This window comes from Chiloscyllium punctatum, chromosome 2 (assembly GCF_047496795.1).
Source record: "Chiloscyllium punctatum isolate Juve2018m chromosome 2, sChiPun1.3, whole genome shotgun sequence".
In the NCBI taxonomy this organism is placed as follows: Eukaryota; Metazoa; Chordata; class Chondrichthyes; order Orectolobiformes; family Hemiscylliidae; genus Chiloscyllium; species Chiloscyllium punctatum.
The window spans coordinates 34,747,150-34,772,056 of NC_092740.1; the positions used below are offsets into that span (position 1 = coordinate 34,747,150).

Below are 24,907 nucleotides of genomic sequence, written 5' to 3' on the forward strand. Positions count from 1 at the left end.
AATAGCAATCATGAAACTGTTATCTGATCATTGTAAAAACTATTTGATTCACGAATGTCCGTTTCAAGAAACAAATCTGCCACCTTTATCCAGTCTACCTTACATGTGACTCCAGAATCACAGCTATGTGGTTGACTCTTAACAGTTCTCTGAAGAGGTCACTCAGTTCAAGTACATCAGGGGTGGCCAATAAAGGCTGCTGCCCACATCCCATGAAAGAGTAATGAAAAAAGGTAGTGAGCCAGATGTCATTAGTGGCCTGTACATAGATGAATATTTATCCAGTATGATCAAATTCTGCATAATATCTGCAAGAAAGAAATACAAAACAATTGCTTGATGTCTAACTTTAAGCAGGAGAAGGTGAGGACTGCAGATGCTGGAGATCAGATTCAAAAAGTGTTGCACTGGAAAAGCATAGCAGATCAGGCAGCATCTGAGGAGCAGGACAGTTAATGTTTCAAGCATAAGTCCTTCATCAGAAATAATTCCTGAAGAAGGGCTTATGCCGGAAACATCTATTCTCCTGCTCCGCGGATGCTGCCTGACCTGCTGCGCTTTTCCAGTGCCACACATTTTAGCTTTAATAGGTTCATCTTAAATGGGAAAATAAGATACACACAGGGATCTGTACGAAGTGATAATTGGTAAAATGATAGATGATCAGTAGGAGTTGTTCAAAATACAATTTAATGTGATTTTGAGCCAGTTTATACTTCTGTTATGGACTAGGCAAGACCACTCAAAACATTCTAGAGCAGGCAGCCCAGACCATAACTTTGCATTTTATTGCTGTAAGTGTACAGTGAAAATTACCATGATTAAGTTAGCGAGTTTGACTACCAGGTTTAAAACAAACAAAAAATTTATTCACAAAATTACACAATGAAACATGAAGAACAAAATAAAGAACTCCTAGAGAACTCAGACTATCCAAACTAGCCTTATGTATGCTGTTCCGAATACACATAACAGTCCCAATAAGCAAACCCCTTTAGACACAGTACAAAAAAGAATCAGATGCTTCCAGGTTGAACTTAGAATGGAGAGCAGAAAGAGTTTCCACACAGCTCACTGTTGAACTCCCAACCAGTTCTGGACTGAACTAAACTGCTCATCTAGAGAGCTGACCACTCCCCTTTCATTCTACAGGTCACTTCTCCAACATAACTACTTTGGCCTGAAGTGTCATTTGTTTACATATAAACAAAAGGCCTTTCAAAATCCAACTCTGTACCAAACTAGTCTGAATGGAGCCCGGCCTGGTTTATTAAAAATCAAGTACAGAGTATCCTTGAGCCAAGGAACAGCTTTAAGAAAGAAAATGGACTAGCTTTATAACAGCTTCAAGGGCTTGCCAAAGAAGACAGTCATGGTCTGTTGAAGAGGTAACAGGCAATATAAAACTAAACAAAATAAAACATTTTTTTTGAAGCACAGATTCTGGTGACTAGGAAAGAACAACAAAGGATGACAAGATAGATAATTGGAGTTTAAAACATTATGAAAAGAAAGCATGATTGAAATTTATACAAACAATTTACAATTATGTCGGAATTAGAAGAAAAACTGATGATGATGATGATATTGTGAGTGAAAACATTGAATAGGCAAAATAATTACTTTGTTTCCGATTTAGAGTAGAGGTATACAGCAGAGAAAGAGGCCAATATGTCGAACATCACAAGAAAACTAACTTTGAATCAGCAGCAGAGGCTCACCAAAACAAGTAACTAAAGTAATAGCGGTGAAGAAAGTAATGGCATTAAAGAATGATAAATCACCAGGACCAGATGGTTTCCAATCCAGGGATTTAAAGGTACTTGGACAAGATAAAGTGGATTATAACATTCCAAAATTATTTCAATGTAGGAACTGTTCTGTTAAATTGGAAAGTTGCACATATCATTCCTATATTTAAGAAACCAGAGAGAAAAAAAATAATGAATTATACTTCAGTTTGCCTAATATCTGTTGTTGGAAAGCTATCAGAGCCATAATTAAGAGTTAACTGAATTCATTGAAAATTTTCAGTTAATCAGTGATAGTCAACATGCGCACAGTGAGAACCTCCTGATATATGTCAACAACCTAGATACTGGTATATAGCAAACAATTTCAAAGTTTGTAGATGATACAAAAATCTGGATACATTTTGAACAGTGACTAAATTAGTGTAGACCTTCAAATGGACATATAAAGATTGGTAGAATGGATGGATAAGTAGCAGATGAAGCTCAATAAAAAGAAATGTGAAGTTATTCATTTTAGTGGGAAGAACATGAAGAGACAATATAAACTAAAGGACAAAACATTAAAGTGGGTGCAGGATCAGAAGAAGGTGGATTTACATGTTCTTAAGTTTTGAAGGTAGCAATATAGGTTGAGAGTGTAGGTAATAAAGCAAACTGGCTTTATTAATATGGAGCATAGAGTAGAGGAAGGGGGTTATGTTGAACCTGTATAAAACACTAATTTGTTCTCAGCTGGTGCATCGTATCTACTTCCAGGCATGCCATTTTTTAAAGAATGAGAGGCATTGAAGAAAGTGGAGAAAAGATTAATGAGAATGGTTCTTGGATGAAGAACTTCAGTTATGAAGATACACTGGGTAATTATAACTACTTTCCTTGGAGTAAACTGAGAGGACATTTGATAGAGATATTCAAAATCCTGAGAGGTCTGGGCAGAGTAGATAGTGAAAGAATCAAAATTGTGAGGGCAAAATTTGAAATTATTGGGAAAAGAAACGAAAAAAGAGATATGAGGAAAAAAAACATTTCCTGGGGAATGTGGTTAAACTCTGGGATGCACTGTCCGAGTGTGTAGTGGAGGCAAGTTGAAATGAAACATCCAAAAGGAAATTAGACTGATATCTGAGAAGTAAGCTATGCGGAGAAAATGGAAGAATGTGAATTACTCGGAAATCCCACAGAGATAAAATGATTCGAATGGTCTCCTACTGTGCAGTATCAATCCTATGAAAATGGTGCAAGTCCAAAGGGATTTGAGGCAGTGGTGAGGTTTGAGATGGAGGGGTGGGGAGTGAGTGAGTGTCAGGGGTGGATGTTCATATCTGTACACAATTAAATTATCATGAATAGGTAACCATTTTTTTTAAAAGCTAATGAAATGCTGGTTTTTAGAGCCACAGGAATAAAATAGTAAAAATCATGCTTCAGTTATTAAAAGTTTAGCCCACATCTGAAATACAGCAAGCAGTTCTGGGTATTAATCTCAAGGAAGGAGTTTTTAAAATCCGCATTCACAGGATGAGGGTGTCACTACCTAGGTCAGCATTGACTGACCCTTCCTAACTACCCAAAGGGTATTTAAGAATCAATCACATTGGAGTGGGTGCAGATTTTCTTATAGGCCAGTACAGGTAAGGATGGCAGTTTCCTTCCCTGAAAGACATTAATGAACCAGATGGGTTTTTCCCACAACAATCAATTCATGGTCATCGTTAGGCACTTAGTTCCAGATTTTTATTGAATTCAAATTCCACCATCTGCCATGGCGGGATTTAAACCTGGATCCCAAGAATATTATCTGGGTCTCTGGATTAACAGCCCATTGATATTACCATTATGCTGTTTCCTTCCCTTTTGAGGGAGTGCTATGTATATTTATCAGATATACATCTTCAAGGTCAAAGTATGAGAAGAGAGGTAACACAAATTAAAAGATCTTTTTCCCTGAATTTCATGAGTTTAAATAATTATTTGATTGAATTTATCAAGATATTAATGGGAATAGGTAGGTTAGAGAGAAACCGTTTCTACTGGTTAAGGAATATAGGACTAGATAGTCTTAAAATCAAATCTAGACTATTCATGAAGATTTTAAGAAATATTTCTATGTACAAAGGGTATTAGAATTTGAAATTCTGCTACTGAAGATTGGGGCTAGATCAATAGATAATTTTTTAGCTAAGATCAATAGTTTTTGTTATCCAATAAATTGCTACTTTATGGAGCAAAGGTAGATCTCTGGAGCATAGATCAGTCATGAATAAATCAGGTAGTGAACGAGTCCTAAGAGGCTTCTCCTTTTTCTACTTTCCTACATTTAAAAAAATGTACAATTATTCATTAGTAATCCTTCTGGAATAACATTAATGCTTTGCACCTAGTATCAAATATTAATGGATAATCTGAAGAAAGGTCACTGGACCTGAAATATTGATTCTGTTTTCTCTCCACAGATGGTGCCAGACCAATTTCCATTTTTGTTAATAGCTAGTCTGTTTGGTCCTTTCATCCTTGTTTAATGAACATGAATTCCTCCCAAGTTTATTACCTAACAAATAAGTTATTATGCATAAAGAAATGTAAACTATCAGCCCTATCAATTATTTATCTTGAAGTATTACATCTATCACATAATCCGCTAAAGGATAAACATTGTTTTTGAAAAACGTATGAATTAACCACGCAGTGACAGAATTAAATTTTAAGAACACAAATTAAAGAATGATCAATTTTAACTTGGTTTTCTTCCAACAACCTCCAATAATAATAATAGACAGTTAAACGATTGAAACATTTGAGTTTTTTTCCTGTACTATTTACCTGTGGTTCTGCCTCTAAATTAATCTTGAAGGGATTTGCCTTGCCATCTTCAGTGACTTGAGGAGACCAAAGCTTAGTTTCAGGCCTGGGACACAAGCAAACAAAACCTCAACAACTGCATTTTCTCTTTTCATTGTTAATGCACTCAAATCATTTACAGAAAATGCACAGATCAGCAAACACAAGAGATATTAGGATAGAAAATGATGACAGTACTTGTGCTAGAAAAAGCATTTGGTTTGAGTTAAAAAGAGTAACTCTCAATGACAGTCACAATGAGCAGTTCTTTTCTTTATTATGCTGTCTAGTCCTTTGCTGCACATGCAACGCTGGAACAGTTCTTCTATAAGGAGTCAATGTTCCCTGTTAATTTATTGATGATATAATATTGTACTACAGCCATACTAACCGGTTGATCTTGAGGCTTAACTGACTTGTAGCAGCCTTGATCCTATTTTGAGCATCAACATGTGTCATAGCGTCTGTACTTATTCCGTCAATGGCTAGGATAACATCACCAGGGGAGAGATTAGCTAGTGATGCCTTGCTTCCAGGTGTTACCTAGAGATTTAAACCACATTAGAATTTTGTTTAGTATTAGTGGACAATATAGATCATGATTGTAAACTTAATTGTACAAGAGTTGATACCAGCTAAATATAGGGACAAAGTTGATTGTATTCCCATTGATCGCAGAACAGTAAAGTGCAAGGTACCAACAGTGGGATGAACATCTCTTGAAAATTCAATTGTCTTATGTTTTTCCAGAAAAGTGCATGGTACATATGTAGTTCCCTTAAATAACCCAAATCGCTCACATATTAGATGTAAAACATAACCTGCATAAAGAGTTCTTCTTGTCTATTTTATCCACTTCACCTTCCCTTGGTTCTCTTGAAAGTGCTTAGCACTGCTATACTATGGGTCTACTAATTTTAGGTGATTTTTACTTCTTTGATCAACAGGGCATTCATATGTGATATCCAACAACATATGAGCCTCACAGGTGAGCCTGATCATTTCTCCGTGAGCAACAAGTAACATAGTTCTTTAGAAAATGATTCTGACTAATTTACTTCTTGTTAGTCCTGTGAGGTATAAAGGCTGTCCAATTAAATTATTACTGCTATAAGGTTAGTAAAGAATCAAAGTATTGATTGTAATGTGTTGCATAACTATTAAATGGAATAGAATTGTAATGATAGATCACATTCCCTCTATGAGGGGGTTCCTGTTCCCAGTCACTAACTAGTACTTCTCAATATGGGGAGGCGTAACTTGGCTCCTCTCTTTTCAAGTTCACTCACTGACCTTTATAAAGACTTAGTTCTTTTCCAGCTTGGTCTATAGCTCTGTCTAATAAAAGTGTAGTTACCCAATGTAAGGAGTCAATTACGAGGTTTTCTTGATTGAAAGAAAGAGCAATTTGATTACCTGCTACTCCTTCAAAAAAAATAAAGATGTGATACCAACTATACATACACACACGTACAAAATTGAAGAGGGATAGACTCTAGTATAAAAAGAAGGTAAGGATATACAGTTTAATGCCCTTAGGGTATCCTTGAGTGGGCATTAGAATATTAACTGGATACCCTGGTTGTTTGGATGTCAGGTATTCTCGATGATGGTGAAAAGTTAGATCTCTTTAAGCTCTTGATCTCTGGATGTTTCGCTCTGTTTGCATTGTCATCAGGTGATTTGTCCTTTACAAGATAGTGAACACTTCACTCATCTGGTTCCAGGCAAAAATAATTCTCTCCCAGTTCTAACAAAAGTAGTCCCCTGAAATACAGCTGGTTTGTGTATTTCAGTGTTCATTGTTCATTGCTTTCAACCTTGATAATTGCAGCTAATAGCTTTCATCTCCAAAATGACCTGTCAGTCAGGTGGAAATCAAAAAAGATGAGAGTTTCTTCTTGCCTGACTGATTGATCTAGTTTCAGAATCTTTTGATTAAAATATTAATTTCAGTTCAGATGCTTTCATTTATCCCACATTGGCTTCACAAAGCTTAGCTGGCCTGTATGGTCAGCTGATTACTGTGGTCAATTTTAAGCCATTTTTAAAATCAGTTCCATCCAGTCACAGATATTAAAAGCAGATGATGGAAGTTGAAAACCAAGAATTTATATTTTTAGATCACTATTGTGACAAAGGCCACTGGGAGATGTCAAGGTTAGACTGATACCCTGCATGGCCAAGCAATCCACCAGCATGAACCCCCTACAATATTGAACTGTCTGTGAACACACTATATCAACCATCACACACATAAACTATGGTCATTTGGTTACCACTGATGCATACTCAGTAACAGGCCAAGGACGGGAAAGGAGAATGAGCAGTGAATTGATAAAATTGGATTGTTAATTTAAAATATTATACTGGTGCATATTTTTCACAAACAAAACCATATTTTTGGATCTAAACTAAATTATGGAAAAAGATTTTCACCCAGGCTGCTTCTAAATATTGGGAAGTAAAATACAAGCGATGTTACTATTTAAAGATAAATGGTTTTATATCAAAGCAAAGGAAATAGTAGTCAGAGGAGATCGTATGACCCAGCAAACCTGTTGCAATGATGCCAAATTGATGAAATATTGGTGGTATGACTGTTGCTTTCTTTTACTGTACATTTTGCACAAGATACTTGCCCAATATAGTAGCTGCAACATTGCTAAATAGGCAAGAATTTGACACTTTTCACTGCAGCACATCAGCACTATTGCATTGTCCTTTTATTTCCGGGAATCTGGATTTAAAGCCATTTTGTACAAATGGATGAAAATCAGCACATGAGCTTTAAGGTTTCTCTAAGAAGTAAGCTTTTGGACTATCAATGCAGTTCATGTAGGGTAAAAATAAAAATCACCCTGTGAAAAACACTATTGAAGTTAAAACCCTTGGATTATCAAAGATGAAAAATAATTAATTTCTCAATAATGGTCTCACTGTTCAACAGAATAATTCACATCTAACTGAATTTTTGAAGACTTTATTTATGAACCCAGATTTTAATTAAATGCTTAGTAATAAACCTATATGGAGGAGTCTCACTGAACAGGAAACTCAGCTATGAGATATAGAACTGTTTCTGAGCCATGTCAATGAAACTAGAACAGCATCAGAATTCTGAAACTGCAACTGAAAGGTAACTTATTAATATCAATAAATTTATGTATCATCCCCCTGCCTCCAACTGAAATAAAGGGGAGGGTTCTTGGCAAAAAAATAGGTTTATAAAGATAGATAGATATGCAAGCTCAAAGTTTTGTTATATTGTGACTCAGGAAAGAAAACCATACATTCTTTCTTAAAATCCTTATCAGAGGAAGCAGAAGGGAATTTGAAAAGAGTTATGGAAAAATGCTAGGATTTTAGATTCCAGGCCAATTTCAAAACAACTAAAAGTGCTCCATCACAAGCTGCATGTAGATTAAAGAAATGATATAATGTTCTTTGCTAACCTAAAGTTAGTATGGCATGACTAACTAAACATTCCATGTCGGCACTGACTAATTTGAAGGTATACTGAAAGAACAAAAAACAAGACTGAAGTCTATATAAGCCATCATTAACATTGCATTCTACCCCTGGCCCCACAGCCTCATGACTGCCTTTGTCATACCAAGAGTGTTACTTACTTTTGGTTAACTCTAGTTAGCCAAAGGATTGGATAGAGTTCATTTATAGTTGTATACGTTCCTGGTCACAAATCACAGGCAATCTGGCAATGTCCCTCACAGTTGATCAACAAAGATGTTTTGGTATTTAAGGAATTGATGAATGAAATTTCAGGGTTTTATTTTTGTATGAATTTTTTTATGTTTCAAGATGGCGCCAGAGGGTGGCGACATTTTGCGAACAGATCTCATTCTTATAATCTACATCTTATAATCATTCTGCTCTTCTAAACCTCAATTCTAAGTCTATCAGAATTACTATGTTCTCTTAAATCTACTTTCAGGTTTAATGATTCTATGACTGGCAAGGCTCAACTAGTGACACCGGAATCACAACCTCAGAGCAACCAAAGACCTACCAGCTTCCTGCAAGCCTGACTACCTTGTGGAAACCAGTACTGAGGCTTGACCAGTGCGGGAACAAGACCTGACCCCACGGTAACCAGACATTTCGGAGGCCCAAACAAACCAGCCACCAGAACTCTCCCTGGAATGCTCAAGGAGCCCAGTCCCCCACTGTGATCATACACATACCACTCGGAGCAGCTGACTCCTTCACCAATGCCTGGGTTTCAACTCCCCCAGCCCCATACTTCTGGCAAACATCCAAGCCATTGAGAACAAAATGGATGAACTCAAAGCTCGACTCACTTTCCAAACAGAATTGAGAGATTACTGTTTGCTCTGTTTTATACAGACATGACTGACTGTACCTTACAACCTGAGGGTTTCTCAGTTCACTAAATGGACTGCTAGGGCAAGGCAAGGGGCAGTGTGGTTTGCCTCATAATCAACACCTCCTGGTGCTCAGACGTGGTGACTCTGATGAATTACTGCTCCTCAGACCTCGAATATTTTACACTAAAGTGGCGTCCCTATTATTTGCTGCATGAGTTTATCTCTGCTATCCTGACAGTGGTCTTCATCTCACCCCATGTGGAGGTTAAGAGTGCACTGAATGTAATATACAATGTCTCAAACAGTCTTGAGACAGAGTACACCAAAGAGGAGAAAGTGAGGACTGCAGATGCTGGAGATCAGAGCTGAAAATGTGTTGCTGGAAAAGCACAGCAGGTCAGGCAGCATCCAAGGAACAGGAGAATCGACGTTTCAGGCATCAGCCCTTCTTCAGGCCTGAAGAAGGGCTGATGCCCGAAACGTCGATTCTCCTGTTCCTTAGATGCTGCCTGACCTGCTGCACTTTTCTGTCAACACACTTTCAGCACAGAATACACCAAAGCCTTATTCATCATAGCTGATGACTTCAACCAGGCCAAACTCAAGAATGTGTTATCAACACACCATCAACACATCTTCTGTCCCACCACTGATCTTGAACATCCTTGACCACTGATCTTGAACATCTTGAGGACATGCAGAATTTGCTTCGCCTTCTGAGGAAGTAGATGTTGTTGTACTTTTTTGACCCTTGCATTGATGTGAATGAACCAGGACAGAGTGTTGGTGATTTACTCCAGGGAATTTGATGTTTTTGACCATCTCCACCTCAGCAGCATTGATGCAGACAGGGGCATGTCCTCCACTCTGCTTCCTGAAGTCAATGACGAGCTTCTTTGTTTTCCTGATGTTGATGGAGAGATTGTTGTCTGTACACCATGCTGCTAAGCCACTATTCTGTTTCCTGTATTCTGTCTCATCATTGTCTGAGATCCAACAACAACAGTGATGTTGTCTGAAAAGTTGTAAATGGAGTTGGGGTGGAATTTGGCCCCACAGTTGTGAGTGTACAAGAAGTACAGTAGGGGGCTGAGAATGCAGCCCTTATTTACACTTTTCATAGCTTTGAAGCAAATTAAAAACAGTTAAACAAAGAGTTTAGTAAAATATTTATATACCAGGACATTTTGATTAAAACTGGGTATTAATGAAAAAAGAGATCTCTGGAGATATTCATCTTTTTAATCCAAAGGGACTGGTGGAATTAATTACCAATTAAGTGAACAGCTGAGAGTATATACCAAAAAATATGACCTAATTGTTTTGGGAGGAGATATGTTTCCTTTCTTCCTTGGTTAGGCCATCCCTAATTGCTTTTGAGAAGGTGGTGGTGAGCTGCCTTCTTGAACCACAAAAGTCCATGTTATATTGGTTGACCTGCAATGCTGTTAAGGAGAAAATTCTAAGTAATTTGATCTAGGGACAGTGAAGGAACACCAACATATTTCCAAATCAGGATAGTGAGTGGCTTGGAGGGGAACTCGCCCATGGTAGTATTCCCATGTATCTGCTGCTTTTATCCTTCTAGATGGAAGTGATTGTGGGTTTGGAAGGTGCTGTCTGAGAAGCATTAATTAGTCCTCATAGCATATTTAGCATATGGGTCACCTTGTGTAGCAGTGAGGACGGGAATGAATAATGAAAGTGCTGGATGAGATGCCAATTGAGTAATCTGCTCTGCTCTGGATCATGCCAAGCTTCTTGAATAATGGAGCTGCATTCATCCAGACAAGTGGAGAGTATTCCATCACATTTGTGAATTGTATCCTGAAGGTGGTGCAAGGTATTGGTGAATTGGAAGATGAATTATTTGCCATCAAATTCCCAGCCTCTGGCCTGCTCTTGTCACAATAGTATTTATATGGCTTGTCCAGTTGACTTTCTGCACAATGGTGACTCTAGGATAGTGGGAGTGGAGGGATTCAGCAGTGTCAGTGTTACTAAATGTCTACAGAAGAAGTTTAGCTTCTCTCTTGTTGGAGGTAGTCATTGCCTGGCATTTGAGTAGGATGAATTCTACTGATCTGAAGTTGCCCAGGTTTTGCTGCATACGGACAGTCTTCCTTATCTGAGGAATTATGCATGATGCTGAACATTGTGTAACCGTCAACACCTCCACTCTTGAGGAAAGATCATTGATGAAGAAGCTCAAGATGGTTAGGCTGAGGTCTCACCCTGGAGAAACTGAGGAGATGATGGGATCTGCTGAGGGAAGGTGAAATATCCTTGTGAACCTTGAAAATTAGCAAAGATTAGCTTTGATAAAAAAAAAGTATTTCTTTCAGAAACACGACTGAACAGAAACAGATCTGAATATCTCTCTGAGGACCAAGAAGCAGTAGATAGCTTGATTCTGACTCTGTTAACATAATGTGGTGGGGTAACAGTAGTGTAGTGGATGTTGGCACTGGATTATGAATCTTAACACCCAGGCTAATACTCTCAGGAAAATGATTGAAATCTTGCCATAGTGAAATTTGAATCAGAAAGCAAGAGCTGGAATTCGATAGAAATAACCTTACAGAGGCAGTTATTCTGTCACCAAGTCACCGTTTATTTACTTACAGAGAGTCTGACACTGATGCAGCTTTCTCAAAGCCAGCTCTCAGAGTGAACTGTGCCTCTCACAGTCCTGTGTAAGTATGTCAGCCAGGGCTCCCTGATTGGACCAGACTAACAGCCCCAATCAGGGAACTCATATTCTATGAGATCTACCTGACTGACTTCATTACAATCACTACATACATGTTAACCTAACAGCAGCCATTGTAGAATTTTGTAAAAATCCATCTGGTTCAAGAATATCCTTTTGGGAATAATAATTCTCACCTGGTCTGATCTACATGTGACCCCAGACTCTTAAATGCTCTCTGAGATGGCACTCAGTTCAGGATGCAGTGAGGGCTGGTAATAAATGCTGGCTCAACTAATGACATTCATATCCCATGAATGACCAAACCAAAATACTGCAATAGTGAAAGTGGCCTCGTCATTTCCTTCAGAATTTGAGGTAAGAACATTGAGTGGCATCTCCTTCAAGGGATGCCTTGTGCACATTGAGGTATCTCGATCACCACTTCCCAATTTTGTGCATCCCCACAGCCTCCAAAATTCAAACACCCTAAACTCCTTTCTGTAGAGTCCCTTGATTTCTCCCTGTCAAAAATCCCCAACTTACCTTAGTCTGACATCCATGACAGATCGTTCTCTCTTATAATCCCAGCAGTGTCCACAATTTCCTTCTGGTTCTGCTGGGACTATTCTGCTGCCAGCCCTGGAGGTAGAAGTTCCATATTTATCTGATAAGGTCACTCTCACCATCTCACGATCTTTAAATGATCAACCAGCTACTGGAGTGGGACAATCAACATGCCTCTCTCCACAAAATAAAGCCCAAGAAGTTAGACCGAAAGTACAGAAGGGCGCAGATCTGTCAAAACCAACACCTACAGATTTATCCATTTTGTTAATGCCCTGTTTACAGCAGTGTATACAGTCACCATCCTGTCAGAGTACAATGGAGAAAGTGAGGACTACAGATACTGGAGATTAGAGTCGAAAAGCATGGCACTGGAAAAGCACAGCAGGTCAGGCAGCATCTGAGGAACAGGAGAGTTGGCATTTCGGGAATATTAGACTACCATGGCACTTAAAGAGAAATCTAAATGTCCAGCATTTAACCAACAGATTGACTCCCCAAAATGCCACATTTTTAAACAAAAAGCACAATTACTGTATACAAGAATGAAACATAGCAAGCACCATTTAGTTAATACTATAGTTTAAAATTACTAATGATATAAACTCAGTTCTATGTTTTACTTCCCTCCAAGAATTCTCTTGTACATTAGAACATTCATTCAATTTTCTTGGGAACAGCACAAAGGTATACCACAGGACCCCACCAGAAGTTACTTTAATTTCTCCCCTGGTGATGCAGCTGTTCTTCCATTTGTTTTTGGCCAAATAATTCTTCAAATTCCTTTTAAAACCTCATGACTTCACAGCACAAGCTTAGATTTCACTGTATTATCTGGACTTACTGCTGATTTTCACTATGAGCATCACTGTAGTTGCTTTTCCTAGCTCTCAGCTAGACAAAATCTTCAGGGTTCTTCAACTTCTATCATACTCCACTCCATATATTCCAAGTTTTCTAACTGTCCAAATGGATTTCATTGTGAGAGCCATTGTATTTATTCCTCAAGCTTCATACTAGTGAATGTAGTCACTTTATTCATCATAAAATCAAAACTGTATTTTCTCTGCTTAAGGTGCAGGCCCAACTAAGAAACAACTTCTGATGGCCTATTCAACCCAGTGAGATGCCGACGACACCAAAGCAAAATGGCCACTGCGTTCTGTAAGCAACACCCAGATCCTGACTGATTTCTTCTTTGCCTGTTCCAAGCTGACTGGTTACTGGCTATTGATTCTGTGAGCAACACACATATCTCCGCAAATTAAACAAAAGCATCTTCTAACTCCCACAGTCCAACTCCACTGAATGCTTTGTAATGTTCTCAAACAGAAATGCAATAATTTATTTTACATTCAACACAACTCTCTGATTCTGTAACCAACATGAATAATTTCTAAGTAAGTTATAAAACTCCTTATCTCAGAATAGATGCTTCTATCGATATAACGATAGACACCCTGACTCTGCCACAATCCAGAAATCGATTACCCATAATCAGTGTTTACACTTTTAACTCTAATTTTGAACATAAGTATAAGTTAGAAACTAACTCTAAGTATTAACTCCAAGTTTAAAAAGTTTGTATTTACTCAATTTCTCTGACAAATACATCAATTCATCTACAGTTAAAGCTTTAATTGCTAAAACTAAATATTATGTTCTATGACATATGAATGAATGAAAATGAATGAATGAATGAATGAATGAAAATGAATGAATGAATGAATGAGTTATTGTCGCATATATCTGGGTAGATACAGTGAATAGTGTTCTGTTGCAACAATCCAGTGCCATTTTGAGGTACAAAAGAGTGACAAGAAAGTACTTAAATAGAGTTCAGCTTCATCAGTCTGTGTTCCCAATATGGCTCCAGGACTTTTGCAAGGTCAATGCTCTGGGCCCACTGCCACCAGAAATCCCCGTTCCTTCATCACTGCAGCCGACATCTCACTGCCAATCCCAGGAATCCACGCATCAGGCCTACAAAACCAGGGGTACTCACTCCAATCACTGGCAGTGCCATAAATGAAGAAAAGAGAAAAAGATAAAAAGGAGAGAGGGATAAGAAGGATATGGCTGGCCTTGAGCAGATGAGCCTACCGTACCAGTGACACCATCTTGAATAGCTAGGCCCGCTCTCCCTTCCGTGAGGCAGGACTTGCTTTCTCCTGTTACTGCTGTCATCACATGCTGTGCGCTGCTGGGTCCATTTCTGTCAGGCTGAAAAGGTTGTAAAAGGCCTTGAAAGAGAAAAAGAGAAAAGAAGAGCAAAAGAAAAAAGAAAGAAAACAAAGGAAGCAGATGGAGGAGGATAAGCCCTAGACCAGGAGCTTGTACACAACACTGCTACTCCGCTGCTGTCATCTGATCAATATCATCTAGGTATTTCCAACAATACATAACAGGAGGGATGGAATTAAAAATCATTAAAGCCATGAGATTTATCTTTGAAGGTCTCTATTAATATGAAATTTCACAGTTTTGGTATTTGATTCCTATGGTAATCCTAAATTTGAATTTTAAAAAAAAAAGCACTCTAACCCTGTTTTATTTCCAGCTTCTATGGCAAGTTAGAGTAATGCCAATTAATGTCTTACTTTCTTGGGCTATCTCTTTATCTAAAAATAGAAAATGCCCTCAGGAAGAAAGACTAATGTTTTACACAAGGCTATCGATGATATATCCCAGAAAATTCTCAAGAAAAATGTAAAGTTTCTTTTTTTATAAAGTCATTACAAATGCTTTTTTATTGTAAGTACTTGATTTAGAAACCAGAAAATTCTTTGACTCTTAGAAGCAACAGATCATTTCTCATTTCTGTGTCTTAGGTTTGCGTGTGGCAAATGAGAGAAAGTAGGGTCTGATTGATTGGTTCCAACTGATTGGATTTAGTGCAGCTACGTGGCTCTGGTGGATTGCCATCCTGAACCCTACCTGATATGATTATTCCATAGTTCATATTAACTTGCAAGATAAACTATGTTCAAAAGAAAACCAGATTAAGATACTAGTAGTTACCATATATGGGCAATAATCTATCAAAAACAAATTAATAGCTTTTTATAGTTTATTACATTATCATTCATTCCAGCCAAGAAAACCATATCAAGTTATGTTATGCCTCTGAGAAAAGGTACCATTTCTTTACCTTTTATTTAAAGAAAGCAAGTGACTCAGTCTGCTGAAACATTATATGGATATATTTGCAGTTGAGACTAGTGCACTGAAACCAATAATACTGCTGCTTATTCATGTCAATGGCATGAGAAACTTCACTGCAATGAGACTTTCATAGCTTGCTTCTAGTGTATACTTAGACTTTTGGAAAGGTTATTCAGCAAAACAGGAATTTGTGCCAGCCAGCTAGATAGCGAGCTGCATTATAACTATTACGTTCCCAAAGCCAACTATGCACCATTTTAAAGTTCATAACTTAAAATAGCACAGATTCATACAGAAATTTAAACCCATGTTTTAGTTCAGTGGATTTATTTAAATTGAGCTGACCAGTTCAAATCTTATTCAGTCAAAATGGAGACCAGAAACATTTGATCACTTTCGGTTCACAGCTCATAAAAGAATCTGCGTATGAATTAAAATACTTCTATTGTTATCTCCCATGAGATGTCATAAAATTTTCTATTAAAAGTGTTTCCAAAGAGTTTTAGGACAGTATTTCTTTCTCTTCATTAAAATATAAACCATACCTTACATGGAACTCTATCGTCAATTAAATTGGAAGGATTTACGAGTGAAAGTATTTTATTTCAACATGATCCGGGACCTCGAACAACAAATAAAATACTTTTATTCAGACATTATCTTTAACATGATTATTCACAGGAGAATAGTAAATGTTTACATAGAGACATGTAAGGAGACATTTGAGAAGGTGACTAGAATTTCTGTGGAAGATGTGGTATAAGGAGCATCTTAAAGGAGGGGAGAGAGGTTTAAGGAGGAAATTCCCTTGCTTAAGAGTCTTGGATGTTAAAGGCATGGCCATTGGCAAATTAAAATCAGCAACATCCGGGAGGCTAAAGTTAAAGGTGTGCAAATAACTTGGAAGGTTATGAGTCCAAAGGAGGTAAGGAGGGGTGACACTATGGAAGAGTTTGAAAACAAGTGTGAGAATTTTAGAATTGAGGCATTGCTTAACCCAGGAGTATATCTAAGTCAATGAGCATAGGAGCAATGGTTGAACAGGGCTTCATGTGAATAAGGAACTGTTTTAGATCAGTTCAAGTTTACAGACAGCAAAATGACAGAGGCTGGCCTGGGGCATGTTAGAATAGTTAAGACAAAAGGCAGCAAGGTATGGAGGAGAGTTTCAGCAGCAGATGAGTTGAGGCAGAACACAGGCTAGCAATGATAGACAGGTGGAACTAAGTAAGAGCTTGGATACCTAATGAGAATTTCATGTTAGCCCAACTATATCACCAACATTGAAAACAATTTGGGAACCAAGAGATAGAGTTGGTCGCTAAGGAATTAAATTTACTGCAATTTGTTTTGCGTATCACTGGTATGTAGGTGTCTGCACATTCTTTGAGAATGCTTGTTCCTTGTAACTAAGTAAGATTCTTCAACTCTTTATGTAGTGTAATACACCTTTATTTACATCTGTACATAGTAGGTTATCAAATATAGCTCTCCAGTATAGTGTCTAAGACCTCTGTTCACATGCTCTTTCTAGGAGAAAGTGAGGACTGCAGATGCTGGAGATCAGAGCTGAAAATGTGTTGCTGGAAAAGTGCAGCAGGTCAGGCAGCATCCAAGGAACAGGAGAATCGACGTTAAGAAGGGCTTATGCCCGAAACGTCGATTCTCCTGTTCCTTGGATGCTGCCTGACCTGCTGCGCTTTTCCAGCAACACATTTTCAGCACATGCTCTTTCTAGACTGGCATCTACTCCCTTACTGATTTCAGAGTCCAGCATCATGATTTACACAATCTTGTTCTAATCCCAGCAGGGATTGTAAAAAAATGGGTGGGATTCTGGGCCTCCACATTGGCAGGTTTGGGTGCAGAAGCACTGGTCAGCAGGGTGCAGGATGGAGACTCCAATGCCTTCCCTTTTGTGCCTGTTTAGTCCCGGGCAGGAAGGCTTATAGATGCTTGGACACTTACAGAACAGGAAAGGCACATATAAGCAGAGAGTTTTGGAGCTTTATTATATTGCATCACTGACAGAAAAAAACTATAAATTTGCCTCTCTCTTGTCAGATATGCACGCATGTGTGTGTACATGTGCTGTCCCGACTTTAACTTGGACGGGAATCTGTCAGGTGGTGGTGATAGGATGTGGTCAAGGTGGGTGACAAGGGAGCCTGACTTTGGCAGTGTGTCGCCCCTGGAGATTTTACTGCCTGCCACTAGTCAGTTGTTTGTCTGAATGCAGCAGAAAGTGGCAATGGCTGGTGAGGGGGAGAGTGGTGAGGCAGAAGCATTAAAGGAGGCCACAGATGGGCTGACTGGCAAACAGTGAGAATCATGAGGCTGACCTGCCAGGAAAGTCATGTAGTTTGCATTTCTGATCCATATTTGAGCTTGGATCTGGTCCATCATTTGTGGAATCACTCAGCCTGTCTCTTACTTATTGCTTATGCTTTTTGGTATGCAAGTCATCCTGTTTGGTAGCTTCACCAAGTTGCCAACTCATTTTTAGGTATGCCTGGTGCTGTTCCTGGCATGCCATCCTGCATTCTTCTAAGCAGGTTCTAAGTGCCAAATGGTCTCTTCCTGTGCCTGAACCCTCTATCTCATTTTCAATATATAAGCCAGTGATAATGCCAATTGTTATTATGAATGTTGCATATAGTAATTTGGCTGCGCATAGCACAGTTTATACTGGGAGAGACGTACAAAATAATTTTGGTGCATTTTGACTCACAATATGTGCTAAGTGTGAAGTCACCATCAGTGAACAGTAGCTATGACCTAACATCACTTCTTCCTTTGCAGAAATGTTTCACAACCCTTCTGCTAATCAGTTCAATTTCTTTCTCTCTTCCTGACATGCTGCTCATCTGGTACAGGCACTTAAGATCAACCAAATGGAACTTATGTAGTATTCTCCAAAAGTTCTAATTATCACTACCTGTGTACTGCACCAGTGTACTGTTAAGCAGATACATTTCCTGCTTTCTGTAACATGCATGCAAATATCTGAATGCTATTCAGCTGAATGCTGAAGTCGAGTGAAATGCCACATTGTCACTTCATTTTGAAAGTTTTGTTTAGAAGCCATGAAACTGTGGCAGAAATTTGACAAATCACACGACCTACCTGATGCCCCGTAAAGTGACAAAACGACAGGTATATAGAAAGGAAAAAGTAAGAAAAGGAAAAACCTGCAAAGGCGTGCATTTACTTGGCATCATTCACAGCATCAGGCTGCCTTTTGAAAGTCAAGTTGTTGTTTTTAAGTGGAGTCACTGCCATGATCAGAAACTTAAGAATTTGCAGACGGCAAGGCGTCAGATACAGTAATATGACAACGATCAGATTATCCTTTTTCATGTTGCAATTTGGCCGATAAGTATTGACCAGAATGCCCTAAAACTGATTACTGGATCAATTTTCTGAAATAGAACAAAATGACATGGGTTACAACATATGAGAATGGGAGAAGTGTGTGAAAATAATGTATTTTCTTCATGTACAATTCATTCTTGACATATAGCTGGAAGGCATTGCTTTAAAAGCATCAGTGTGTAATCTTAAATTACTGTGTCATATTCTAAAGAAGTATGGAGTTCTTCTTACAGGCTGATCTCATTGTTACACTATCTGATACCTCTTCTGACATTTCTAACTGGGGTTGACACTGCAGGGTGTTTAAAGGTTAGCATGATATCAACTCAAAAGCTTCTCCTATGAAAAAAGACACCTCTTATTCAAGAAGCAGCTGTTTACCTTGTCCCAAACTACTAGGTCAAGAAGCAGGGTTGAACTCATCCATGTTTCATCATTAAATACTGGTAAACTTGACAGGAAAATGTCAGTTCTATTGCATATTCGGAAAAGGCAGAGCACAAGCTCCAAAGTGACACATCCTCACAAGTCTCATGTACTCAGTTGTTCAAAATCAGATGCACAAGATTTATTTAGAAGTTCAATAATCATTGGCTGTCCAAACCATTTGTCCAAGATGGCAGCAGAGTAGCACAGCTGAGTCTGGGACTCGTCTGCTCCCGTCTGCTTTCTTTTCTCTTCTTCTTCATTTAACTTTTGTTTTTTTAAAAAATTTGTCTGCCCTTTCTCTAAGCCTTTTGTGGTGATTTGGCAGCATTGGCATGGCAACAAGAGCAGGCTGTGTGCAGAATGGCGGTAGTCTCCTGGCGGTCAGAGGCAGCGTTGCCATGGCAGTGAGAGCAGGCCATGATGGAATGGTGGTAGCCTCCTGGCGATCAGAGACAGCGTTGACATGGCAACGAAAGCAGGCCATGATGGAATAATGGCAGCCTCCTGGTGATCAGAGGCAGCAGTGGCAAACCCCGGTAATCTAAGGTGGCAGCAAGAATGTAGCTCCCCCCGACCATCGATTTGAGAATCGCAGGCTGTCTGCAACTCCAGGTCAAGGACTTTAAGACCTAGATGTTTTTTTAAGATTTGAAGGCATTTTCCTTTCCTTTTGGTTTGTTTTCTTTTATTTCCGCTGTTGCTTTTTTAAAGTTATTGTTGTTTTGCTGCCTTTTTTAATTATGGTGTTGTAACCAAGATGGCACTGGTGAATGCTGACTTTGTACACTTTTCACTGCAGTCATGTATTCATACACATGACAATACAATCTAATTCTTATTCCAATTCTGAAAATATAATTCCTAGGAGACCCTGGTCCACCTACCACAAACTCTCCTGTTCTAAGTGATGTATAAAGCATAGATTCAGCATTAGTACTGAGACCATATTGGCCATTTCCATGAGTAAAGTCAGTGATTGAAGCTCTTGACCACAATCAAACTATATTACATAAGAACATATGAAGTAGCAGAAGGAATGTGCCATGTGTCTTGAAAAGCTTGCTTTGCCATTCAATAAGATCATGGTTGACTATAAGGAGCAGCTTTTAAGCTGATGTTATGCTAATCTTTAAACATCAGAAATGGTCAGCCTCAGCAAGACACGTAAGATTAAAGTTATCAGGACACAGAAAAGTTGTTAGAAGTATTTAACTTCCTGCTATCTAATCCATGTGGCTACAGTATTAAAACATATTGAAGTGAGTCATTGCTGCATGGTAATATTTTTGGGTTTGTGCTCCAGAGGCCCAGGTAAATGCCCAAAATGGTTTCAAATCCCACTTTGGCTGCTGGTGGAACTTGCATTCAATTGATACATCCCAATGTAGAACTAGCCTCAGTAATGCTGACCATGAAACTATTATTAACTGTTGTTAAAAGTCCATCAGGTTTACTTGTTTTCTTTAGGGAATGAAATGTGCCATCTTTACCTGGTCTGATGTCCATGTGACTCCAGAAACAGAGTAATGTGATCAGCTGCTATGTGCCATCTGCAATAGCCCAGCAAGCCTCAAATTTATGGGCAATTATGAATGGGGAACAAATGCTGGCCTCGTCAGTGACCTCCACAGTGACATAAAGAAATAAAGAAAATAATTTAAAATAGTTTAACCATAAATGGTCCAAGGGATAATATAAACTGATTTTTGACAGAACATTAACTTTGTCTTGACTCTGCCATCTTGAACACATCTCCCTCCTTTTTCCTGACTTGCACTAACTCCCATTCATTAATCACTCCTTTTCTCACTGACCTCAGTTCACTCCTATTCCATTAATGCCTTAATTTAAAATTTGTATTTTCAGGTTCAAATGTCTGCATAACCTTTCCCCTCCTTATCTTTGAAACATTCTCCAATTCTACAACCTCTGTAAATCTCTGTGTGCCTCCAATTCCAGTCTCTCATGAACCTCTGATTTTCTTCAACTCTCCATGAGGAGGTGGTGGTGCAGTGCCCATGTCTGTTGGAACATAATCCAGAATCCCAAAACTAACATTCTAGAGACGTCGGATTGAATGCTTTCTGGGTGGTGAAATTTGGATTTAACACAAATGTGGAACAAAAAGCTTACCTAATCATAACTGTTGTTGTGGAATTCCATCTGATTCACTAAAGTGCTTTAGGGAAGGAATACTGCAATTTTTATCTGGTCTAGACATAGCAATGTGGGTAAAAACAAGGACTGCAGATGCTGGAAATCAGAATCTAGATTAGAGTGGTGCTAGAAAAGCACAGCAGTTCAGGCAGCATCCGAGGAGCAGGAAAAATCGACTTTTCGAGCAAAAGCCCTTCATCAGGAATAGAGGCAGAGTGCCTGCAGGGTGGAGAGATAAAATTTTCAGCACCACTCTAATTGAAAATTATAGCAATGTGGGTGACTCTTCTCTGCCTCTGGGCAATAAATGATGTCTGATCCACTGACACCCACGTGACACCCATTGACATCCTTACTTTCATTATTCGTGGCATAGAGTATAAGAGCAAGGAGGTAGTGCTGAAGTTGTACAAGGCGTTGGTCAGGCCACAACTGGAGTGCAGTTCTGGTCATCTCACTACAGGAAGAAGAGGTACAGAGAAAGTACAGGATGTCACTTGGGATGGGGAAATTAAGCTATAAGAAGAAATTTGATAGGCTTGGATCGTTTTCTTTAAAGCAAAGAAGACTGAGGGGGGAAATGATTGATGTGTATATGATTATGAGGGGTATGGACAAGGTGAATAGAGAGCAGCTGTTCCCCTTGGTTGAGGGGTCAATGACAAGAGGGCACAGTTTTAAGGTAAGGGGCAGAGGATTTGAGAAAAGCTTTTTTCACTTAGCGGCTGTTGGGAATCTAGAATGCACTGCCTGGGAAGAAAGTGGAGGCCGGAAATCTTACAAACTTTAAAAATTATTTGGATGAGCAGTTCAAATATCATAACGTTCAAGGATATGGGACAAGTGCAAGAAATTCAGATTAGCGTACCTTTAGTGGTAGTTATGTTGGTGCAGACTCAATGGGAAGAGGGGCCTCTTCTGTACTATGTGAATCTATGAACCATGAATGAAATTTTTTAAATGGTTGTGCCTTATGCTGCATAAGCACCAGAATTCCCTCCATCTATTGCTCCTTTTTAAAGATGCTTGTTTCAAACTACCTTTTTAATCAAGCTTGCGGGCACACGGTATGGTTCAAAGTTAAAAAATGTATATAAAGTGCTCTGGGACATTAATAGCATGATACAAAGAGAAGTAGCTCTTGCTGTCCCTTCTCTGATCCTGCCTATGAAACCATGCAGACTGATTAAACAGTGTTCATAGAGCAGCCTGAAGAAGTTCTGAATTTTCTAGATTACCTGGAAAGAAAACCCCTTGATGACTGCAAGTGTAAGGAGTACATTTTGCATCATTTTTGAAAAAGAAATGTATTTACTCCACAACATTTTCTTACATTGCTTTTGATATAAGTTCTTCCAGGCCTCAAACTTTAATTTGCACAAGTACAGCCCAAACTTGTGCAAGTTAAACAGAGTGACCATAACCCACACTTGCTGCCCAGCTCTCTCTCTAGCCATTTGATAAAGGATGCTGAAGTGTGGTGGAAACAGCTGTCAATTTTCCAGTCCTCTCTATTGGTTAAGACATTCTCCTGGATTCACCTTTAGGTGTGATAAGTTGATTAATTTTGGCAATTCGCCCATGGGGAAGCCTGAATGCATATGTCAGCTATACCTAGATTTCCTGAATTAGTACAGAGTATGCTGCTCTGTCCCAATCAATCAGTGCTTTCATTACACATAAACATGTAATTCAATAGTGCCACTTACAGCGTACCTCAATGATCTGACCTTCTGAAAATAGACAGGTCTTAACGAAATGCCATAGTATCTTCCTAGGTTTTGGTTCTGGGCCCCCTTGACAGTCCTGTTAACAGATTTCCAGAGGACATCTGTTCTGGTAACAGGTGCATATAATTGCTATGGATTTATGTATCAAATTCCCTGATCCACTGAACTAAACGTTTCATGTCGCATGTTTGTAATGTCACTACCATCACTGCATTGAATGGTTTCTTTAAGACTGTAAGGTCAAAGGGCGATCATAAAATACATAACTTCATAACGAGGAAATCACAAAATGATAACTCAATAATGATTCATCATGGTTGTATAAAACTTCTTCAAATCAGTCTTCACGGGTTATTTTCTTATAAATGCATCTAGAAATGCTTTGTTAATAATCAATCATAGAATGAAGCAATTTCTCTTGATAATTTATCAAACTTATACATAGAAACTGGTCACTAACTCAGGAGTTTTTCCACTTTCAATTACATAAAATGTCATTTTGAAGTACTTGGCTTTTGATTTCTTTTTGAGGTTTTGGTGAATGATGCTTAAGGGGCAAGTAAACAACCACTTAACCCCAAAGCCTGTTCACCATCGGCAAGTCAGAAGTCAGAAATGTGGAAGAATACTCTCCACTTGCCTGGATGAGTACATCTCCAACAACACTAAAGAAGCCTGATACCATCCAAGATAAAGCGACTGCTTAATTGTTACCACATCCGCAAACATTCAGCCTTGCCACCACTGACACTCAATAGCAGCAGCATATGCCATCTGCAAGATAAACAGCAAAGATCTGTAAAGGCTCCTTAAAAAGCATCCACAACCATTGCCTTCCAGAAGGATAAGCACAGCAGACACAAGGGAACACCACCACCTGCAAGATCCCTGCCATGTCATTCAATATCCTGACTTGGAAAAATATTCCTTCACTGTTACAGGGGCAAAGTCGAGAAAATCCCTCTATAAAACCTTTGTGGGTGTCATTACATCAAATGCACTGCAGTGGTTCAAGACACCAAGTCACCACTACCTTCACGTGGATATTTGAGATAGACAATTTTGGCCCAGCCAGTGAAGCCTAACATCCGCATAATGAAGTACTAAAAATTGCTTTAGTTGGACAGGGCATGGGTGAGGCCACATCTGGAGTACTATGTTCAGTCCTGGTCTCCTCATTCAAGAAAGGGGAAGATAATAGGACCATAAGATGTAGGAGCAGAAGTAGGCCATTCAGCTGATTAAGTCAATTCTGCCATTCAATGAGATTATGGAAAATCAGAAAATCCTCAAATTCTGCCTTTCCCTCATAATCCTTGTTCCCTTACTGATTAAAAATCTGTCAGACTTGACTTAATGATCCAGCCTTGACAGCTCTCTGCAGTAAAGAATTCCAGATTCATTACCCTCTGAGTGAAGAAACCCCCCTCACCTCTATCTTAATTGTATACTGCTTACTCTGAGATTACATCCTCAATCCTGGACCCTCCAACAATCATAAACTTCCCTGTCAAGTTCCCTAAGAAGCTTGCATGTTTCAACAGGTCACCTCTCATTTTTATAAACTGTAATGCCCAGCCTACACTTTTTATGTCATAGAAAAGTCTCTCTTACACCTTGGAACAACTTGTGAACTTCTTGTGTACTGCTTCCAATGTCAGTATGTCTTTAAATAAAAAAAAAACAAAGAACTGCACATGTTTGAAATCTGAAACAAAAACAGAAGTAGTTGGAGAAACTCACCAAGTCTGGCAGCATATGTAGAGAGAAAGCAGAGTCAACATTTTGGGTCCAACCACCCTTCTTCAGACTGCTTTTTCTCCACAGATGCCGCCAGACCTGCTGAATTTC

General features: G+C 38.8%; 1 protein-coding gene across 2 annotated transcripts in view; it reads right to left on the bottom strand.

Annotated features, from left to right (window-relative positions):
- pdlim3b (PDZ and LIM domain 3b) overlaps positions 1 to 24,907 on the bottom strand; it is a 103,759-nt gene that overhangs the window by 61,615 nt on the left and 17,237 nt on the right. For both annotated transcript variants that reach the window (XM_072595425.1, XM_072595417.1), the window contains exons 2-3: positions 4,984 to 5,135; positions 4,575 to 4,659 (exon numbers count right to left, since the gene is read on the bottom strand). In XM_072595425.1, coding sequence (XP_072451526.1) covers positions 4,575 to 4,659; positions 4,984 to 5,135 — 237 coding nt within the window. The remainder of the gene's footprint in view (positions 1 to 4,574; positions 4,660 to 4,983; positions 5,136 to 24,907) is intronic.